The sequence below is a fragment of the Acomys minous genome, assembly GCF_964271855.1.
Source record: "Acomys minous genome assembly, chromosome: 7".
NCBI classification, from domain to species: domain Eukaryota; kingdom Metazoa; phylum Chordata; class Mammalia; order Rodentia; family Muridae; genus Acomys; species Acomys minous.
The window spans coordinates 58,521,990-58,541,441 of record NC_140488.1 but is presented as its reverse complement, the minus strand read 5'-3'; the positions used below and the strand labels follow the sequence as shown (position 1 = coordinate 58,541,441).

Sequence of the window (19,452 nt, the reverse complement as noted above, 5' to 3'; positions counted from 1 at the left end):
GAGACTTTCAAATAAAATTGATCAAGAAAGAACAAGAAGGACACTTTGTCCTAATTGAAGGAAAAATCCACCAAGTGGATATCACCGTCCTAAATATCTATGCCCCAAATATTAGGGCACCTGCATTTGTAAAAGAAATACGTTTAAAGTTTAAATCTCTCATTGACACAAACACAATAATAGTGTGAGACCTCAACACCCCACTATCACCAATGGACAGATCCTCAAGGAAGAAATTAAATAGAGAAATAATCAAGCTAACAGAGGTCATGAATCAAATGGACTTAACAGACATTCACATAGCTTTTTACCCAAATAGAAAAGAATACACTTTCTTCTCTGTACCACATGGAGCCTTCTCCAAAATAGACCATATAATTGGTCACAAAACAAGCCTCAATAGATACAAAAAAAATTCAAATAATCCTTTGCATCCTATTAGACAACCATGGCCTAAAACTGAGCAACAACAACAATAGAAATAACAAAAAGTCTACAAACACATGGAAACTGAACAATCTTCTACTCAATGACAACTGGGTCAGGGATGAAATAAAGAAAGAAATCAAAGACTTCCTAGAGCTCAATGAAAATAAAGGCACCACATATCCAAACCTTTGGGACGCAATGAAAACAGTGCTAAGAGGAAAATTCATAGCACTAGGTGCCTTCAAAAAGAAACTGGAGACATCACATATAAGCAACTTAATGTAACACCTGAAAACTCTAGAAGGAAAAGAAGCAGACACACCCAAGTGGAGTAGAAGACTGGAAATAAACAAACTCAGGGCTGAAATCAATAAGTTAGAAACAAAGAAAACAACTCAAAGAATCAATGAAACCAAGAGCCGGTTCTTTGAGATAATCAACAAGATAAACAAACCTTTAGACAAACTCATTAAAAGGCAAAGGGAGAGTATACAAATTAACAAAATAACAACTGATACCAAGGAATTCCAAAGAATCATTAGGTTTTACTTCAAAAGCCTTTATGCCAGAAAATTTGAAAGTCTAAATGATATGGACAATTTGCTTGATAAATTCCAATTTCCAAAGTTGAATCAAAATCAGGAAAACAAATTAAACGGTCCTATATCCCCTAAGGAAATAGAAACAGTCATCAAAAGTCTCCCATCCAAAAAGATCCCTGGGCCAGATGGATTCAGCATAGAATTCTATGAAATCATCAAAGAAGAACTAATACCAATACTCCTCAAACTATTCTACAAAATAGAAACAGAAGAAACACTACCGAACTCATTCTATGTAGCTACAATCACCTTAATACCTAATCCACACAACAACTCAACAAAGAAAGAGAATTTTAGACCAATCTCCCTTATAAACATGCAAAAATACTCAATAAAATTCTGGCAAACTGAATACAAGATCATATAAAAAATCTCATCCATCATGACCAAGTAGGTTTCATACCAGGCATGCAGGGGAGGTTCAATATAAGGAAATCCATTAATGTAATTATTCATATAAACAATCTGAAGGAAAAGAATCACATGACCATCTCTTTAGATGCGGAGAAAACATTCAACAAATTTCAACACCGTTTCATGTTAAAAGTCTTAGAGAGATCAGGGATACAAGGCACATACTAAAATGTTGTAAAGGCAATATACAAGAAACATATAGCCAACATCAAGCTAAATGATGAGAAACTTAAGTCAATCCCACTGAATTCAGGGACACAACAAGGCTGCCCACTCTCTCCATTGCTCTTCAATATAGTACTTGAAGTCTTAGCTAGAGCAATAAGACAGCTACAGGAGATCAAGGGGATATATATAGGAAAGGAAGAAGTTAAAGTTTCACTATTTGCAGATGAACACACATCAGCGATCCCCAAAAGTCAACCAAAGAACTCCTACAGCTTCAGCAAAGTTGCAGGATACAAAATTAACAAGAAAAAGTCAGTAGCCTTCCTGTACACAGTTGACAAAAGGGTGGAGAAAGAAATTAGGGAAACCACTCCCTTCATATTAGCCTCAAACAATATAAAATATCTGGGTGTAAATTTAACCAAGCAAGTAAAAGGCCTTTATGAAAAAAAATTCAAGTCATTAGAGAAAGAAATTGAAGAGGATATCAGAAAATAGAAAGATCTCCTATGCTCATGGAATAGGAGAATCAACATAGTAAATATGGCCATCCTACTAAAAGCAATCTGTAAACTTAATGCAATGCCTATCAAAATATCAATACAATATTTTACAGAATTGGAAAGATCAATTGTGAACTTCATATGGAAAAACAAAAAGCCCAGGATAGCTAAATCAATCCTACACAATAAAATATCTACCAGAGGACTCTTCATCCCTGATCTCAAGCTGTACTATAGAGCAACAGTAATAAAAACAGCATGGTACTGGCATAGAAATAGGCCAGTTGGCTGATACAATGGAAAAAAGAAAGCATCTTCAACAAATGGTGCTGGTTCAACTGGATGTCTATATGTAAAAAATGCAAATAGATCCGTATTTATCCCCCAGTATGAAACTAAAGTCCAAGTGGATTAAAGACCATAACATAAAACCAGATACTCTAAATTTGTTAGAAGAAAGAAGGGGTTAAGACTGTAGAACTCATTGGCACAGGAGACAAATTAATGAAGAGAACACCAATGGCTCAGGCTCTAAGATCAACAATTAATAAATTGGACTTTATGAGACTGAGAAGCTTCTGCAAGGCAGAAGACACTGTCAGCAGAAAAAAGCAACAGCCCACAGATCAGGAAAAAATCTTTACCAACCCTACATTGGAGGAAGTGCTAAAATCTAAAATATATAAAGGACTCAAGAAATTAAACACCACCAAACCAAATAACCCAAATTAAAAATGGGCTACCGAACTAGAGAATTCTCAAAGGAGGAATATCGAATGGCTGAGAAACACTTAAAGAAATGCTCAACATCACTACTCATCAGGGAAATGCAAATCAAAACGACCTTGAGATACTGTCTTACACCTATCCGATTTAGCAAAGATCTATAATTAGAATGACTACACGTGCTGGAGAGGATATGGTGAAAGGGGAACACTTCTCCACTGCTGGTGGGAGTGCAAACTTGTTCAACCACTCCAGAAAGGGATATGGTAGTTTCTCAGAAAATTGGGAATAGCTCTACCCCAAGAACCAGCTATGCCACTCCTGGGCATATACCCAAAAGATGCCCCACCATGCAACAAAGACATTTATGCAACTATGTTGATAGCAGCCTTATTTGTAATAGCCAGAACATGGAAACAACTGAGATGTTCCTCAATTGAAGAATGGATTAAAAAAACTGTGGTACATCTATACAATGGAATACTATTCAGCTATTAAGGACAAGGAAATCTTGAGTTTTGCTGGCAAATGGATGGAATAAGAAATGATCATTCTAAGCTAGATAACCCAGACCCCAAAAGACATGCATCATATACACTCACTTATATGTGGATTTTAAACCAACATAGACATCTTAGGAGAGACTCCACGCATCAGGGTATTAGGAAAATTACAGAGACTTAAACCTGGACACTGGACAGAGTCCCTAGAGTGTAGGGTGGCCCTGTCAGGCCACAGAGGAAGAGATCATATGTAGTAGAGGGGACACTAGATAAACTAAGGTCAAAAGTTATGAGAGGAGAGCTCCCCTATCTAAGGACTAGGGGAGAGAGGGCATGGGATGAGGGTAGATGTGGGAAGAGCAATTGGGAGGGAAGGAGAGAAAGGGCTACAATTGAGGTGCAAAGAACTCAAACTACGGAACAAGCAGGTAATTTATATTCCTAATCCCACTACATGGGGATAGTTCTAAGACTGGCAGAGATATAAATGTAAAGGCATAGAGAGGCCGCATGGTGACCACAGATTCTCTGTGACGTTGTATTAGAGGCCACTACTAGTAAGGCATGAAGGAAGATTTGCAAATGCCTTACGTCGACCCATACAATGACCAGAAAACTAGTTTTAATTCTTCTGTGCTTCTGTCATCTTGAGTCCCAATAGTATATCCTCCCCTCTGTCCCAGTTTCCTGGTTAGTGAAGACTTTCATGGGACATGCCCCTTGGGCTAGTCTGCAGATATATACCATTTAACTCCTGCTTCTGGGTTAACTCACTCATTATGATCATTTCTAGTTCAATCCATTTGTCCACAAATTTCGGGAATTACTTGTGTTTAATAGCTGAGTAGTATTCCATAGTGTAAATGTACCACAGTTTCTTTATCCATTCTTCTACTGAGGGACACTTAGGCTGTTTCCATGTCTTGGCTATTATGAATAAGGCTGCTATGAACATGGTTGAGCAAATTTTTTTTGTTGTGTGCTGGAGCATCTTCTGGGTATATTCTAAGGAGCAGAATAGCTGGGTCTTGCGGAAGCCCTATTCCCAATTTTCTGAGATAGCACCAGATAGAAGGTGGAATGGGAGGATACAAAGGAGGTAATAAACATTGAGATATAATATGAATAAATTAATAAAATAAAATAAAAATAAATAAATAAATATATGCATAAAATTTTTTTCTGTGGATCCTGCATACCTCATACAATTATAATGTTAGAACTGAATAATGCTTGTGAGAAATTATGATTTCAAAACAAAATAACCTGCTGGACCAGACCTGACAGGAATCATTCCTCCCAGCACAAGGGACACTGACATCCTACTTCCTCCTAGTCCCAGCCCCGGATGATTTTGTTGCTTTTACCCATCAGATTTGGACAGCTCCCTGGACAACATTGTAGAAAACTTCTGATCTAATTTGGACCACCATTTCAATGTCCTACTAAGCCTGGAATATCTCAACATTTAGAGACTGAACAAGTGCAATCACTAGATGGTTTAACCATTCTCTCCAATTTTTTTGGCCCATTCCAAAGTATTATTTGCCCCAATTGAACCTGAAGAAACGTTAAGAGAATGATGCCCTATTCCCTCAAAGAGGGGTGTATAGGTTGCTGGTTGCTCGCTTGATCTACAAATGATTATTCTCATCGGGAGGTGGTCACAAGTCATGATTGGTCTTATACAGAGAAAAAATTAGGGGAAATGCAGGAATATCTCTTTTTGTTTTTATCTTGCATATGTAGGCAAGGAGATGGGAGCTAAAAAGAAAGAAAGGGAGATTTAGGAACATAGAGAGAGGATAGGACAAAAGCTAGATGACTGAACCTACTCTTTAACTCAAGGCCTTAATTGTTCCTTATAAAGAAGGTTATATCTAAGTTATTGCCATAGAATTTAGTATGCTGATACAAAACATGGGCATGTCAAATACTTAGCAGATTTTAACACAAGAATATATATCCTAAGTCTAAGAGATATGACCCAATCAATATATGTGATAAATTAGTTGAATAGGGTCTTCAAAAGCCTCAGAGACACACAGAATGTGGAATTTAAAGTTGTTCTTACAATCCTAAATTTCTTTGACAGGACAAGTTAACTCCTGACAACACCCAGCCATGGAGATGGCTTCAAAGGTGGCATACCAGCCACTGGGCAAAATGTACTTGTTCCTGCGACAAACAGAATCTGCCTAAAAATGGGAAAATTAGATGCAGGCAGATTTGACGTTCGCATTCTGCCAAGTCAGCGTAAGCAAGACCACAATTGTTCCTGCATTGTGAACAAGTCTGGCAGAAATATTAGGTCAGAAAGCTGAAGATGAGACTCCAACATTATAAAGTGTTTTGGGTGACTGGTCAGGCAATAAACTGTCTTAAGTCAATTTGTACATTTTGGAAGCTTCTAACCCACACTGCTGGTTCACTCACGAATTTAAGTTTTATTCCATCTCAGGTCTCTGAGGGGCATTGAAGACAAGATTGTATAGTTTTACAACCAAGTTTAGATGATTAGGAGACAAGATCCTTTTAGATTAAGATAAAGAAGTTAAGCTATTAAAGTAGAGATAGGATAGATATTGAATCTCATTTGGAAATTTAGACCCAACAAGACAGGAAAAACACTTACTTCAAACTAGACGAATGCAGATGGCCAAGTCACTATGAATGTAACATTTATAGAACTCATTATTCTCATGATTGTCACATGGTTCTCCTGCTGTATGTAGTTTGTTTTTACATGTGTAATAAAATCAAAGTATTAAAAATAGAAATATGATTTGTCATTCTTCTAAATAATTGTATATTATAAAGAAAATGCATAATGTCTAAAAATGAGCTCAGCAAATGTAAATATTTACCAAAATATTGGAGAAAATATCTGGGTGAATATTTCATTCTAAATAATAAACAATTATTCGAATTAATGGATAAAAATTGTTTATTCTTAGTGACATCACAGTTACTTCAAATGTTGAGTTGTGCGTTGACATTGCAAAACAAACATCTAGAAAATTCTTTACAGAAGTAATATAATAAATGAAGGCTATGTAGCAACTTGATCATCATACTTTTAAGAAGTGAGACAAATAAAATGAGAAATTTAATAAAAAGAAAATAAATTATAGAAATTTGAGAATAAATCAAGTTAAAGTGCATCCTCAAAAACAGTCATCCTTTTATGATATAACACATGATATATAGGCAGAAGAAAACTACAGACCAATAACCTTAATTAATCCACTTGTAAATCTTCAAAAATATTTTATCAATTGTAATCATCAAGGCATAAAACCATTATAAACTCTGACCAATAAAATTTATTCTAGGTAGATAAATATTCATTCATATCAATAAAGGAAAATATCATGATCATATTAACTGATGAAAAATATAATTTGACAAAGCCTAATACCCTAAACCTTTTTAGATGAGAATTCTCCAAAGCTAGGAATAAAGAGAAAAAATTTAAAGTTGATAATACTTATTTTTAAAAATTTAGTGCATTGGTCTGAAAACTTTATTGTTTCTCCCTAAGATCAGAATGAACAGAAAGACTTCTTTCATCATTCTTAGTCAACATAGGACTGGAAGTTTCAGACAGTACAATAATATACAACTATAGTGAAGAACAAATACACACTAACACAAATTTATGTACATATGCATCCATGCACAGAAAAGCAATAAGGTTTTATGCAGTTTTTTCTAAGATATCAATGAAAACCAATCAATCTAAATCAAATCCTTATTTTGATATCGTTTTATATACAGAAAGCCAAACCAAATTTTAGAAATCGCTGCTAGTTTTCTTTAATAATAAGACATAAGATTAACACTCACAAATTAATGGAAGTTGGCATGGAAAGATGGTTTAGTGGGTAAGAATATTTACACTCAAGCCTGTTGACCTGAGTTTTAACCCTTGGAAGTTACATGGTTGAGAGTGAAACCTCATGTTGCTCTCTAACCTTTATATATGCATACACATACACACACACACACACACACACACACACACACACACACACACACACACACACACATACACACACAAATGAATGTAATGAAAAACAAAAATTAAAAAGGTAATGTGAATAATAACCACACATGCATTTTTACTTTATTAAAGCTAAAGTAAAAACTACAAATGAAAAATCACAAATTTTAAAACACATATAAAATGAAGACTGTTATCTATATTAAATTTCATTCAAAACAGAACTACAAAATAGTTGTTAAAATTTAATTACTTAACTGTTTATACAGAAAGAAATAATCAAGCCAGTAAAGGGATTCTTCTTAATCAAGAAAGCTGTGCTCTCTTTTGCAAAGTTGTTGTTCAGAATGGAAAATTTATCTCTGACAAAACTGTGTAACTGAAAACTCCGGGATACATACCTTTCTAGAAACTCAGATAACAGGTTAAAACTGATAAATGTCCTGAAGGTGATTGCTCTAAACATCTCTGTGCTACTGGAGTTAAGAGTCTATAACTTTCTGTAGTAATTATCATGAGGTCTTCATCATAAGCAAAGTGTTTGTACTTAAAGATACATTTTGCACTATCATCCAGAACCTTCTGAGGAAGAAATTTTGAGGTTATTGTTGCCTTCAGCATTAGCTGCATATTAGCTCTGGTCATCAGGATGAGGATTCTCTAGAAAACCTCAATCTTTGTTGATAACTTTTCCATTCCATGTGTTAAAGTGTTTTCTTCAATTCACTTTTAAATAAGGAGAACAATTATGTGGGAATTCACTTCCTGTCTCTTCAATAACAACTGATTCTATTATCCTGAATGAGGTAATCATGACCCAGAAAGGCAGGCAAGTTGATATTAGTCCAACATATATGTGGTCTGAGAGACTCCACTCAGCAAGGGATTGAGACAGATGCTGTGACACACTGCTGGACTCCAGAAAGAGTGCTGAGAGTTGTATGGAAGAATGGGGCTGTGGAAGGTCCCCAGAGGGTTCTGGACCCTCACAAGGAGACCATCAAGGTAAGCAGATCTGGACTCAGGGGGACTGCCCAAACCTTTGCACCAACCAAAGGCAATGCATGCAGAAAACTTAGACCCCCTGTTCAGATATAGCCAATGGACAGCTCATATTTTCTGTGAATTCTAATGTAATTGAGAAAATGGGTTAATGTCATAGTGGATATTCTTACATATTTGCCTAGACAGAGGTAAAATAATTCAAAATTGATAAGAGATTAATATGCTTTGATGAATCTTTATATGTGGAGTATATACATATATGTGGAGTGAATACTTGTCATCTCTCAGAGATATAGCAGAACTTATGACAAGATATGTTTTCTACCCAATTTGTCCATAGTATTCTTCAAGTTTATATTGGTAAGCTCCACCAAAGGCTGAAAAGATCCAGGGTTTCTATCTCATTATGTGGCATGGTTTGTTCTGTTAGCCATTGCTCTTAGAAAGGAAATATAATAACAATATCTAAGGTATGCTTAAAGAATGCAAATAAGACTTGAAGAATTTCTTGGATGCTTTATAGTTTGAGGGCTCCTTCGTCATGTCCCACATACAAGTTTAGGCTTGATCTGTTATGATGCTTTTTAACAGGTTTACCAAGTCTTCATTGAAATATTTTGTTGTTTCCTCATATGCTTGTGCACATAGAGACCAAGATACAATGTGTGATTATTGGAGGTAGAAGTGTTGGTGGAGATAGCAGTGTTGTTATTGTTGTTGTTGCTGGTGGTGGTGGTGATATTGGTGGGTGTGTGTATGCTTTACTTCTTTGTGTATTTGTATTTCTGTTGTTGTTGTTGTTCTTGGTGGTGGTAGTGTGTTAGTATTTTCCTTCTTTTTGTTTTGCTGATGCGAGATTATTTATTTCCATTTTTTCAAATTCTTCAGGTTGACGTTTACTTTCTGGCACTTTCTATAGGGCAGGATTTATAATCTTCTTTTATAACAAGTTAAATTTGACTTTATCATGTAATATTTTATTTTCTCCTTTCATTGTGATAGAAATTTCGCTGGGTATAGAAGTTTTGCATGAAATCTCTAGTTTTTCGAATTTTCAGCACACCTGCACAGACACTTCTGTATTTACAATTTCCATTGTGAAGTCAGATGGAATTTTAAAAGGTCTGGTTTTCTAGAGTGCATAGCCTATGTTTTAGAATGAGGTGTCTGCTTGAACTGTGGGCTTAAAGATAGCAACGAATGTTGTGGGATGTTAGGAAAAGATGGGCTATGGAATCTATAGGAGATGTGAACATGAGGAAAGGAGGTTGCAGCTGGTGTTTTCTTGAAGGACTAGGGATGAGACTGACAGACTGTGTCTTGGGAAGCAGAAAGAGATAGAGGAGAAAAACTTTGGGACACCTACTTGATTTTTGTCAATCATTGCTTGTGGTTGAGGAAGAGGTGATATTATTACTATTAAATTGACTGTTATAATTGGCTTATGGGTGATAAGTAGAAAATCTTGCTTTTGGGGAACAGGCTGTGACTTCTGGTCTGGTAGCAGGATGAATTTCCACAGTTACTTTCCAGGGCATGTAGTTCTTTTACAAATCTCTACCTCCAGGTAGTATTATTATATGAATTGAGTCTTTATATCATAGACCACTGGTATCATTAAACATTCAAACCATAGTCTTAGAATATGATCTTACCAAGTTATTCATTATAGTACATTACAACCTTAAATGGAGAAAAAAATATTATCAAGATAAGTACCTTGAATATCACAGTTTTGAAGGTGTATGGAGAGTTAGCATTTGTTCTATTTTTTTTAAACACATTTATGTCTTTTTACTAATATAGAACCCTAGTCTAATATCACTCTCAGTTATATATATTATAGGCCTTAATTAATCATTCACTGAAGAAAGAGGCTCTGTGTTCTCACAGGGATCATTGGAGTAGCAGAGTTCTATTAAATTGCCCCCCAAAGTTTTGTTCTTCTCCAAGGTCATAAACTCACTCAGGTGGAATTCTGGTATTGTGGATCTCTATATGCTGAATAGAAGTAGTTTTCTGATGTATATTTTTTATGAGTTATCCATGCCTTAGGAGACATTCTTCTTTGCTTCAGCTTTTTTTTTTTTTTTTTGAGTGCCTGATACTTTTGGTGTTGATCTGTGCATATTGACTTCAATAGTGTAGATCTCTTTGAGACACTCATCTTCCTACAAATGATTAAAATGAACTCATTACTTTATAAAAAAGAAGATACAATTAACAATTAATTTAGAGGCATTTTATAAAAAAGGATATACAGAAGGCAGATGCACAAATAAGAAAGCTGCTTTCCATTACTCCTTATTAATAAGAAGCAGAACCAAATCACAATAAGATATTATCGTAATCCTAGCAAAATCTAAAAGGAAAATGCCTTCTCAAATGCTATAAAGAATGTGATAAAATTGTATCGTTAATATATATCCATTATGTTAATATGATTTAATCTAAGGTAATTATTTAGTCCAGTAGAAGCAATGTAGGATTATCTAAAATGTACTCAGGACCTAAGTTCATTTTATGTTTAGCATTTAATTTTGAAGAAGCTTGAAAAAATGAATGTTTGACATCTTTTGTATAACTTATATCTATTATCTAAGAAAAAAGAGCTGAGGAATTAAAATTTTTCACCGCTTTATGATAGAACCATAAATTATTCAAAAAGTTTCATCTATGGAATGCCTATGTGAATATTTTGGACTATTCAGTGAATAGAAACAAAAAGATTCAACACTGATGCAATTATCATGCCAAATTATTGAAAAACATGCCTGCCCCTAAACACTATGTCTGAGAAATTTATTTTTCTTTAAAGCTTTCTAGTCAGTCACAAGTCACAATTGACGAAAGTGTGTTAATGTAATATAACTCTTTCTCTTCACAGAATGTTAAAAAGCAGCTAAAAGGTTAATATAAAATATTATCACTCTTTACTTCCATTCTGGAATAATTTTCTATTGAAATAAATAAAAACATTTGGTATTTGGTATTTTAGTAGTTGGCAAGCCAATACTGCTTTGTATGTTTTCCAATAATTGTGACCAAGCATTCAAATGATTTCTATTATAATTTCTAATCTATGTGTTAAAAAAGAAAATTCATTTGCAACACTGAACACTGAACTTCCTTTTCAACCTGAGTATTGACTTCCCCTTTTGTTTAATAGGACAGAGTAACTTTTACATCCCAGGAAAAATCAATAACAATATAATCAATCTGTTACATTGTAATATTTCTCTTCATTTTTTTATTATTAGAGTACAGTCAAGATCCAATTAATGTGCAAAACAAAAGAAGAAAAATTAACAGCATATCATTAAACACACAAAACATTAGCAATGTAAGTAATTCTAGCAGACTGTGCCTAACCATTCATGCTATACATACTATATATATGCATATATATAGTCTTTTCATATGACATTATAAACTGGTTTTACTATCTTAAAATGTTGTTTCTTTAACTCAAATGTTGCTAATTTGTAACTGAAACAGTCAATAACAATATTGCATGATCTCTCAGGTAGAAGAATTTCTAACTTTTTTGGTTTGTTTTGGCTCACTAACGTAGTTGTCACTAATGGCAGAGTTGAGGCAAATGAAAGCTTTTTAATATAAATGTTTCTTTTTCCTCAAAACATATATTTTGCTCCAATCATTAATTTTTTGAAAGCTTTATCTGGATAAAAACATAGAAAAATTGAAATGGAAATAATGTGCATAAAATGTCAAGATAGATTCTGAGAACTGTGTATATTCACAATTGATTAAATATTTATAAATTTTTGTTAATTATATTCTATTTATAATGTACAGACAAGCAAACCAAAGCTGTGGATTTAGTTAACTATACATGTAATTTAAATGCAATTCTCAAGAGTTTGAGATCCTATTGGCAGGAAATGAGATATAAGGCTAGGGATTCAGAATCACATGGGAGTTTTATCCATGTAAAATATCATAAAACTTCCTATATCTGTAAATGAAAACTTCAATCTCCAAAAGAAATTGATTCAATCCTTGGCTCTATACCTAATTTCATTCTCAAATGTCACTATCATACCTTATCTTTGGATTTTCATTTCTATATAACTGCATCTATGAGTATGTAGTCTCTCTTGATGGAATAAAGCATTCATTAGCAATTCCTAAAGCAAACATGAGGAAAATGAAGTAGGTTTTAAATCACATCATATTTTTTAATTTAATTATTTATGTTAATAAGAGGCGTCATCTTTGAAGGAATTGGATTTAATTCATATGCTAAATTGAAATAGTTCTTTTAAAGAAGAAAATATTTTCTAAGTTGTACAGGTAATAGTGGCAAAGGTATTTTTAAAGTTATAATCATCTATCTGTTTTCATTATATATATGCATATATATTAGAATACATAAAGTTTAAGAAAACATACATATAAATTACTATTTATTTTACAGTTTTTATCAATATGCTTACAATTTAAAATTATGACTTTGTGTAGCCTCCTTCAATATTAATCACCCTGTAATATTTGACATATCAGAGCCCCATCATTGAGGGAAGCTTAAAAATTCCAAAACAGCATGAATGGTAGAAAAATAGAAACAATCATTATGTAAGTTCATGCTAATATTTTAGTCTACTGCATACAAAGTGCTTATTGTTAAACATGGTGAGTTTAAAAACACCTACCCAAATAAAAAGTGCTTATTGTTAAACATAGTGAGTTGAAAAATACCTACCCAACGTCCTCTTTAGAGACTGATAAGATCCTATTAAACTTAACTATAATATTTTAAGCCTTTGAAAATTCACTTGTAAATTCACATGAAAAGAATATTAATTCAAAATTCAGATTGATACATTGAATATGAACAACTGAATAATGTTCTTTTCTTATAGACATAATTTCAATTAACAGATGGCCTATTTTTGGCAAAAGATATTTTATATTGCTTACAAAATGCTCATGATGGAATAAATGAAAATGCACTGATCAGGGAATTAAAAGGCAGGTTTTAGTTCAAGAGTTTTTGTTATTCTATATGCATTGACTGAACTTAATTTTCTTAAGGAGGAAGAAAAACTTGAGAGATGTGACTTATAAACTATTAGGGTATTACTAAGTCAATTATGTAGAACATGGAATTATTTAGCTACAATAAACAAAATACAGTAAAATAAATGTACAAATTATTTTGAATGTCTTCAGTTATATAGATGTCCTCTGTTTCACTAAAAAGTATAAATCATTAATTATTTCTCAACTTTAGTTGAAATGTTCAACTAATATTTTTGTTCAAATATTGAATATAAGAGGTCTTATTAGGAACTTATTGTTAGTGTAATGAAGATTCCTATAAATAATGGAGAAGGCAATAAATCTGGTCCAAAATAGTTTGAATGAAGACAAAGTGAATTGGTTTTATTTTTTGATTGTGAATGAAGTATTTTTAAAATTTAAGACATTTTCACTTCTTTTGACACCAAAATTAAAAATTAAAGACTACTGTAGACATGTTAAAAAAAGGAGTTTGACAGGTGAGTATATTATTAATCATAAAAATGCAAAACTCTCAAGGAAATTCATGATATAATAACAATTGAATGTGTATTATGTATGTTTATTTGTGTCTGTGCTTCTACTACATATGAAGATATTCTATGAGAAATGATGTTATCTTTTCCAAGAGACAGGTGTTACTTTGGTACATAGAGTCAAAGGTTTCATCTCCCTGTGGTAGTGGTAGTAATAAGGAGTATAGCACTTATTATGGTGGCTAGGAAGAAGAATGACATGAGAGAGAATGGAGGAAGGGAGATGGACACACACAGAAAGAGACAGACACACAGAGAGAGGAGTAGGGAGAAAGAAACAGAGAGAGTGAGAGACAGAAAGATGGAGAGATGGAGAGATGGAAAGACAGAGAGAGATTGTATTTAATTTTTCCATTTCACCTGCTTTTATTCTACCAATGCTACTAGTATATAGAATGATCTGACCACATTGAAAGTCAATATCTCTAATTTATTTGCCCAGATATAGTCAAAGTTGGACTCTCCTATATTCCTAGGAATTTATAACAAACACAATTGGCAATGAGTATTAACCACAATCTGATGTTTTAACTTGACATCACTTGTTGTTATTAATAACAAAAGCTTATATTAAGATTTTTCTTAATTGTTTTCTTGATGTCTTTCTTATTTACTGGGCCCTTTCACCCTTAAATAGCTTTACAGAATGTCCTTGGTTTTGTTTTTACAATACATTGATTAAATATTTTATAGAAAGTTTCTTTAGTGGAGAACCTGTCTTTTATCAAGTTGTTATGCTGTGGAGTTAATGCCATAAGACATGGTGCCTTTTAAATCACATGTCAAAGTTATGTGCTATAATCATGACCTATCCTTCATAAATTTTGGTCAACTGGCTGAAGTATTTATTATTTTTCTCTATTAAAAAGGTATTTTTTGTCTTGATACATAGAGGAATTTGAATCCAGAATCATGGCTGCTCTGGTAAATGATCACATTCAAAGACCTAGGTCTGTGTGATCTAGATGGGATACCAACATGCTCTTAGTAAACAACTGGAAATTAAATATGCTTCAGCACATTCCTTTCATCCCAAACAATGAAGTCTAATTGAACGGGAAACAAAGTGATGAATCAGAGAAAAATTGGCAAAATGAATGACAGATAGTATACACCCAACTCTCATAAGAACAGACAGGCTACTTAAGAGCAGTGCAGAGAGAGAGAGAGAGAGAGAGAGAGAGAGAGAGAGAGAGAGAGAGAGAGAGAAAGAGAGAGACAGACAGACAGACAGACAAAGACAGAGACAGAGGCAGAGACAGAGAGACAGAGAGAGAGTGAGACAGAGAGAAAGACAGAGAGAGAAGGATAGTTTGATAGTGGAAACAGTAGAGCAGAGTTGAGTTCAGTGCATTTCAGTTGAGTTTGTGCAGTTTTGTTCAGGTTGGTCTGTTCATGCTTTCAGTGCAATTCACTTCATGGAGTTCAGTGGCAGTTTTTTCAAGCAGAGCAATTCAGCGAGAAGCTGAGAAAATATGGATTGAATCATTCATTTTGGAGAGGAGTTTTAGCCAGAATAGGTGAGTTGAATCAGCCAGTCAGAGTTTTGAAAGAATTTAAAATGGTGAGCTTATTCAGAAGTGTTTCTCTGAAGTTGTAAACATTCTAGGCCTAAGTTATCAAACAGAGGCTAGAAGCTAAAGCTTTTAGATGCATTCTTACAGAAGAATAGACTGTCCAGAGGCTAGAAGCTTCCAGGTCTAGGCATAGGGAAAGTAGACAGAGAAAGAAACACTCTGGATACTACCCAATTCACTTATTTGTACAACTTGGGTATGGCTCTCATTTAATTCCTTCCTCTGAGAAAATAAAAACAACATTCACACTGATAGAAAGCCAAATCTATGCTATCAGGTTTGAGGTTTACTTACACCTTCTTAAAGGAGCAGTATCTTTAGTAGGTACTCTGAATTAATCTTATGATAGATTTCTATTTTCTTTTCCATCTATTATTTACAAATATGTTTGTTTAAGTACAGACACATAAGATTTTAATACACCATGTTAAAATCTCCTTTATTTTACTTCCTTAATTATCTCAACTTTGGCTACCTCGAGCTATTTTGGTTTGTTCATTTTATTTTTTCAACATTTTGCTATGCATATATGTCATGTTTTGTTTGTGGTGTTTTGATCAATTACTTCTATTGTGTTCATTAAAACTCACTTATTTTTCTGGCACAAAAAAAGAGGCTGAGGGTCTCCATATAGTTCATGCTCAAGAATATCCTAATTATGCTTGCTGGTTCATTTTGTTAGAGAATGAAATTCAAAACCAATGCCTTGTCAATGGTGCTTGTTTTTATAGGAATGTCATTGCTTATAAGCCTTTTTGACAAAAAAAAAATAGATTTTCTTCTGTATTTTTATCTAGAAATCATAGAGTCTGGAATTTTATGTTGAACAAAAGAAAAGTCTGTGATATGGTGATATTTTTTCCATTTGACATTACTATAACAAAATAATTGTTACAGACTGGAATTTAGTGTATATTGCTTATATAAAATGATGCATTTCATTTATCATTATCATTTTCATACATGTATGTTAAATATTTTGGTAATATTTATTCAACCTCTATAAATACTATTCATATTCCTCTTAAACTAGCTTCACTTGCTTGTTCCCTTCTGTCTTCCAGTTGCTATAGCTCTTCTGTCTGTTTGTCTGTCTCTTTGACAGTGTCTCCCTCTATGTCTGTCTTTGTGTTTCTCTCTCCATCTCTCTGACTATCTCTTCCTGTCTCTCTGTACCTCTATTTATCTCTCTGTCTCACTCTGCCTGTCTCTAACTCTGTCTTTCTTACTTTTTATAGTTTTATTTACATGATGATATCCAAATTCATCATATTATTGAAAAGTAGCTGGTTTTAATCTTATTAACCATCAAATTAGATTCTATTTTGCATAAAATCCATATTTGCTTTTTATTTTCATTTGCTGATGTAGATATAGGCTAATTTTATAACTTCAATATTATCAATTTTGTCTAAAAATTGGCTATCAGATATTTCTGTGCTATTCTGACAGATTCTTTCTTTTGTATGCACAGATGAATGGCTGTATTATATGACATTTTTTAGACTTTTAGGAACTTCCATACTGATTTACAGAATATGTCCAGTAACTGGCATTTCCAACAGCAGTTCATAAGGATTTATTTCATTCCCTAGTCCTCATTGTTTTTGTTTTTTTTTTTTTTTGATAGTCATTATGATCAAGGTGGGCTTCTTTTGGGCCCTTTATTAAAATTATTCAATTGACTTAAAAATTCTGGTTTGGGTCTCTAATATGCTGTTTCTATAACAGAAAAGTTTGAAACAAAAAACTGATTTAGGTTAAGCTTCTGGTGACTGAAGGATATGGCATTATCATCACCTCAACTCATGGGAATACATCAAATATATCATGGTAGATCACCATTGAATGCCAAGGGTAGGTAACAAATCATAAAGGAGAAAGCAACATTAGAATTTGATCATTCTCAATCTATCCTAGTAAATCACTTTTACAAAAGCTCAGAATTCTATAGAAAGCTGTCAATATTCTTCTGAGTATAACATTTCCAATCACCTAAGGAGTAGGCTTTACCTTTTAAAGTTTCCGTACCATTAATCCCTGAGGTAATGATAGCCATATTCCAATATTAAATGATACCAATGAATATGTCCCCATTGAAAACATTAAGTGCGTTACACATTAGAAAGTCTTGATATTTAAAGTTTTGAGTCTCTGCTCCTCCCTGTTCCAGAGACAGCCGCATCTTTTCGTGCAGTGCCAGCCTCGTCCCTTGACAAGATGGTGAAGGTCGGAGTAAACGGATTTGGCCGTATTGGGCGCCTGGTTAACAGGGCTGCCTTCACGTCTGGCAAAGTGGAGATTGTTGCCATCAATGACCCCTTCATTGACCTCAACTACATGGTCTACATGTTCCAGTATGACTCTACCCACGGCAAGTTCTGCGGCACGGTCAAGACTGAGAACGGGAAGCTTGTCGTCAACGGGAAGGCCATCACCATCTTCCAGGAGCGAGATCCCGCTAACATCAAATGGGCTGATGCTGGTGCGGACTATGTTGTGGAGTCCATTGGTGTCTTCACTACCATGGACAAGGCCGGGGCACACTTGAAGGGTGGAGCCAAAAGGGTCATCATCTCTGCCCCTTCTGCTGATGCCCCCATGTTTGTGATGGGCATGAACCAGGAGAAATATGACAACTCACTCAAGATTGTCAGCAACGCTTCCTGCACCACCAACTTCTTAGTGCCCCTGGCCAAGGTCATCCATGACAACTTTGGCATTGTGGAAGGACTCATGACCACAGTCCATGCCATCACTGCCACCCAGAAGACTGTGGATGGGCCCTCTGGAAAGCTGTGGCGTGATGGCCGTGGGGCTGCCCAGAACATCATCCCTGCATCCACTGGTGTTGCCAAGGCTGTGGGCAAGGTCATCCCAGAACTGAACGGGAAGCTCACTGGCATGGCCTTCCGTGTTCCCACGCCCAACGTGTCCGTCGTGGATCTGACATGCCGACTGGAGAAACCTGCCAAGTATGACGACATCAAAAAGGTGGTAAAGCAGGCATCTGAGGGTCCACTGAAGGGTATCCTGGGCTACACTGAGGACCAGGTTGTCTCCTGCGACTTCAACAGCGACTCCCACTCTTCCATTTTTGATGCTGGGGCTGGCATTGCGCTCAATGACAACTTTGTAAAGCTCATTTCCTGGTATGACAATGAATTTGGCTACAGCAACAGGGTGGTGGACCTCATGGCCTACATGGCCTCCAAGGAGTAAGAAGCCCTGGACCCCACCCCCTACCCCAGCAAGGACACGAGAGAGAGAGAGAGGCCCTCGGCTGCTGAGGAGTCCCTGTTCCAACTCTGCCCCTGACACTGAGTATCTCCCCTCACAGTCTCCATCTTAGACCCCAGAATAATGGGACGGGCCCAGGGAGCCCTACTCTCTTGAATACCATCAATAAAGTTCACTGCACCTACAAAAAAAATAAAAAAATAAAGTTTTGATTAATTTACAAGGAATATTTTCCATATATCTCAACTTAGAATTGTGTGTCTAGTTCACATTTTATACTGTGTAATGTTCATATAGTGATCAAGGGTTGTATACTAGAGACCATATTCACTTCATTTTAAAAACATTATCTCATACAATATATCCCTACTGCATTAGCCCCTCTGTCCACGACTCCATGTCCACCATCCAATTCCACTTTCACACAATTGCTCTCCCCTAGAAAAGAGCAGGACTATCAGTGACAACAAGATATAATAAGACCAGGCATAAACCCTGTCAGGAGTACCACAAAACAATAACAGCAAGAAAACAAAAACAAAAACAAAGCAAAACAAATGAAAGCTAACAATAATAACATACATGCAGAGGACCTAGCCAAGACTCATACAGGCTTCTTGATTGTAGCCTCAGTCTCTGTTATCTTCCATGAGTTCTGCTTAGTTAATTCCATGTGTAGTGCTCTTCTGGTGTCCTT

The 19,452-nt window shown here is 34.9% G+C and overlaps 1 protein-coding gene across 1 annotated transcript; it reads left to right on the top strand.

Annotated features, from left to right (window-relative positions):
- Positions 1-17,716: 17,716 nt before the first annotated feature.
- Positions 17,717-18,960, top strand: LOC311601745 (glyceraldehyde-3-phosphate dehydrogenase-like). Its single transcript, XM_084789433.1, has one exon. The coding sequence runs from the start codon at positions 17,736-17,738 to the stop codon at positions 18,735-18,737; it is 1,002 nt and encodes a 333-aa protein (XP_084645559.1). The 5' UTR covers positions 17,717-17,735; the 3' UTR covers positions 18,738-18,960.
- The last annotated feature ends 492 nt before the right edge of the window (positions 18,961-19,452 follow it).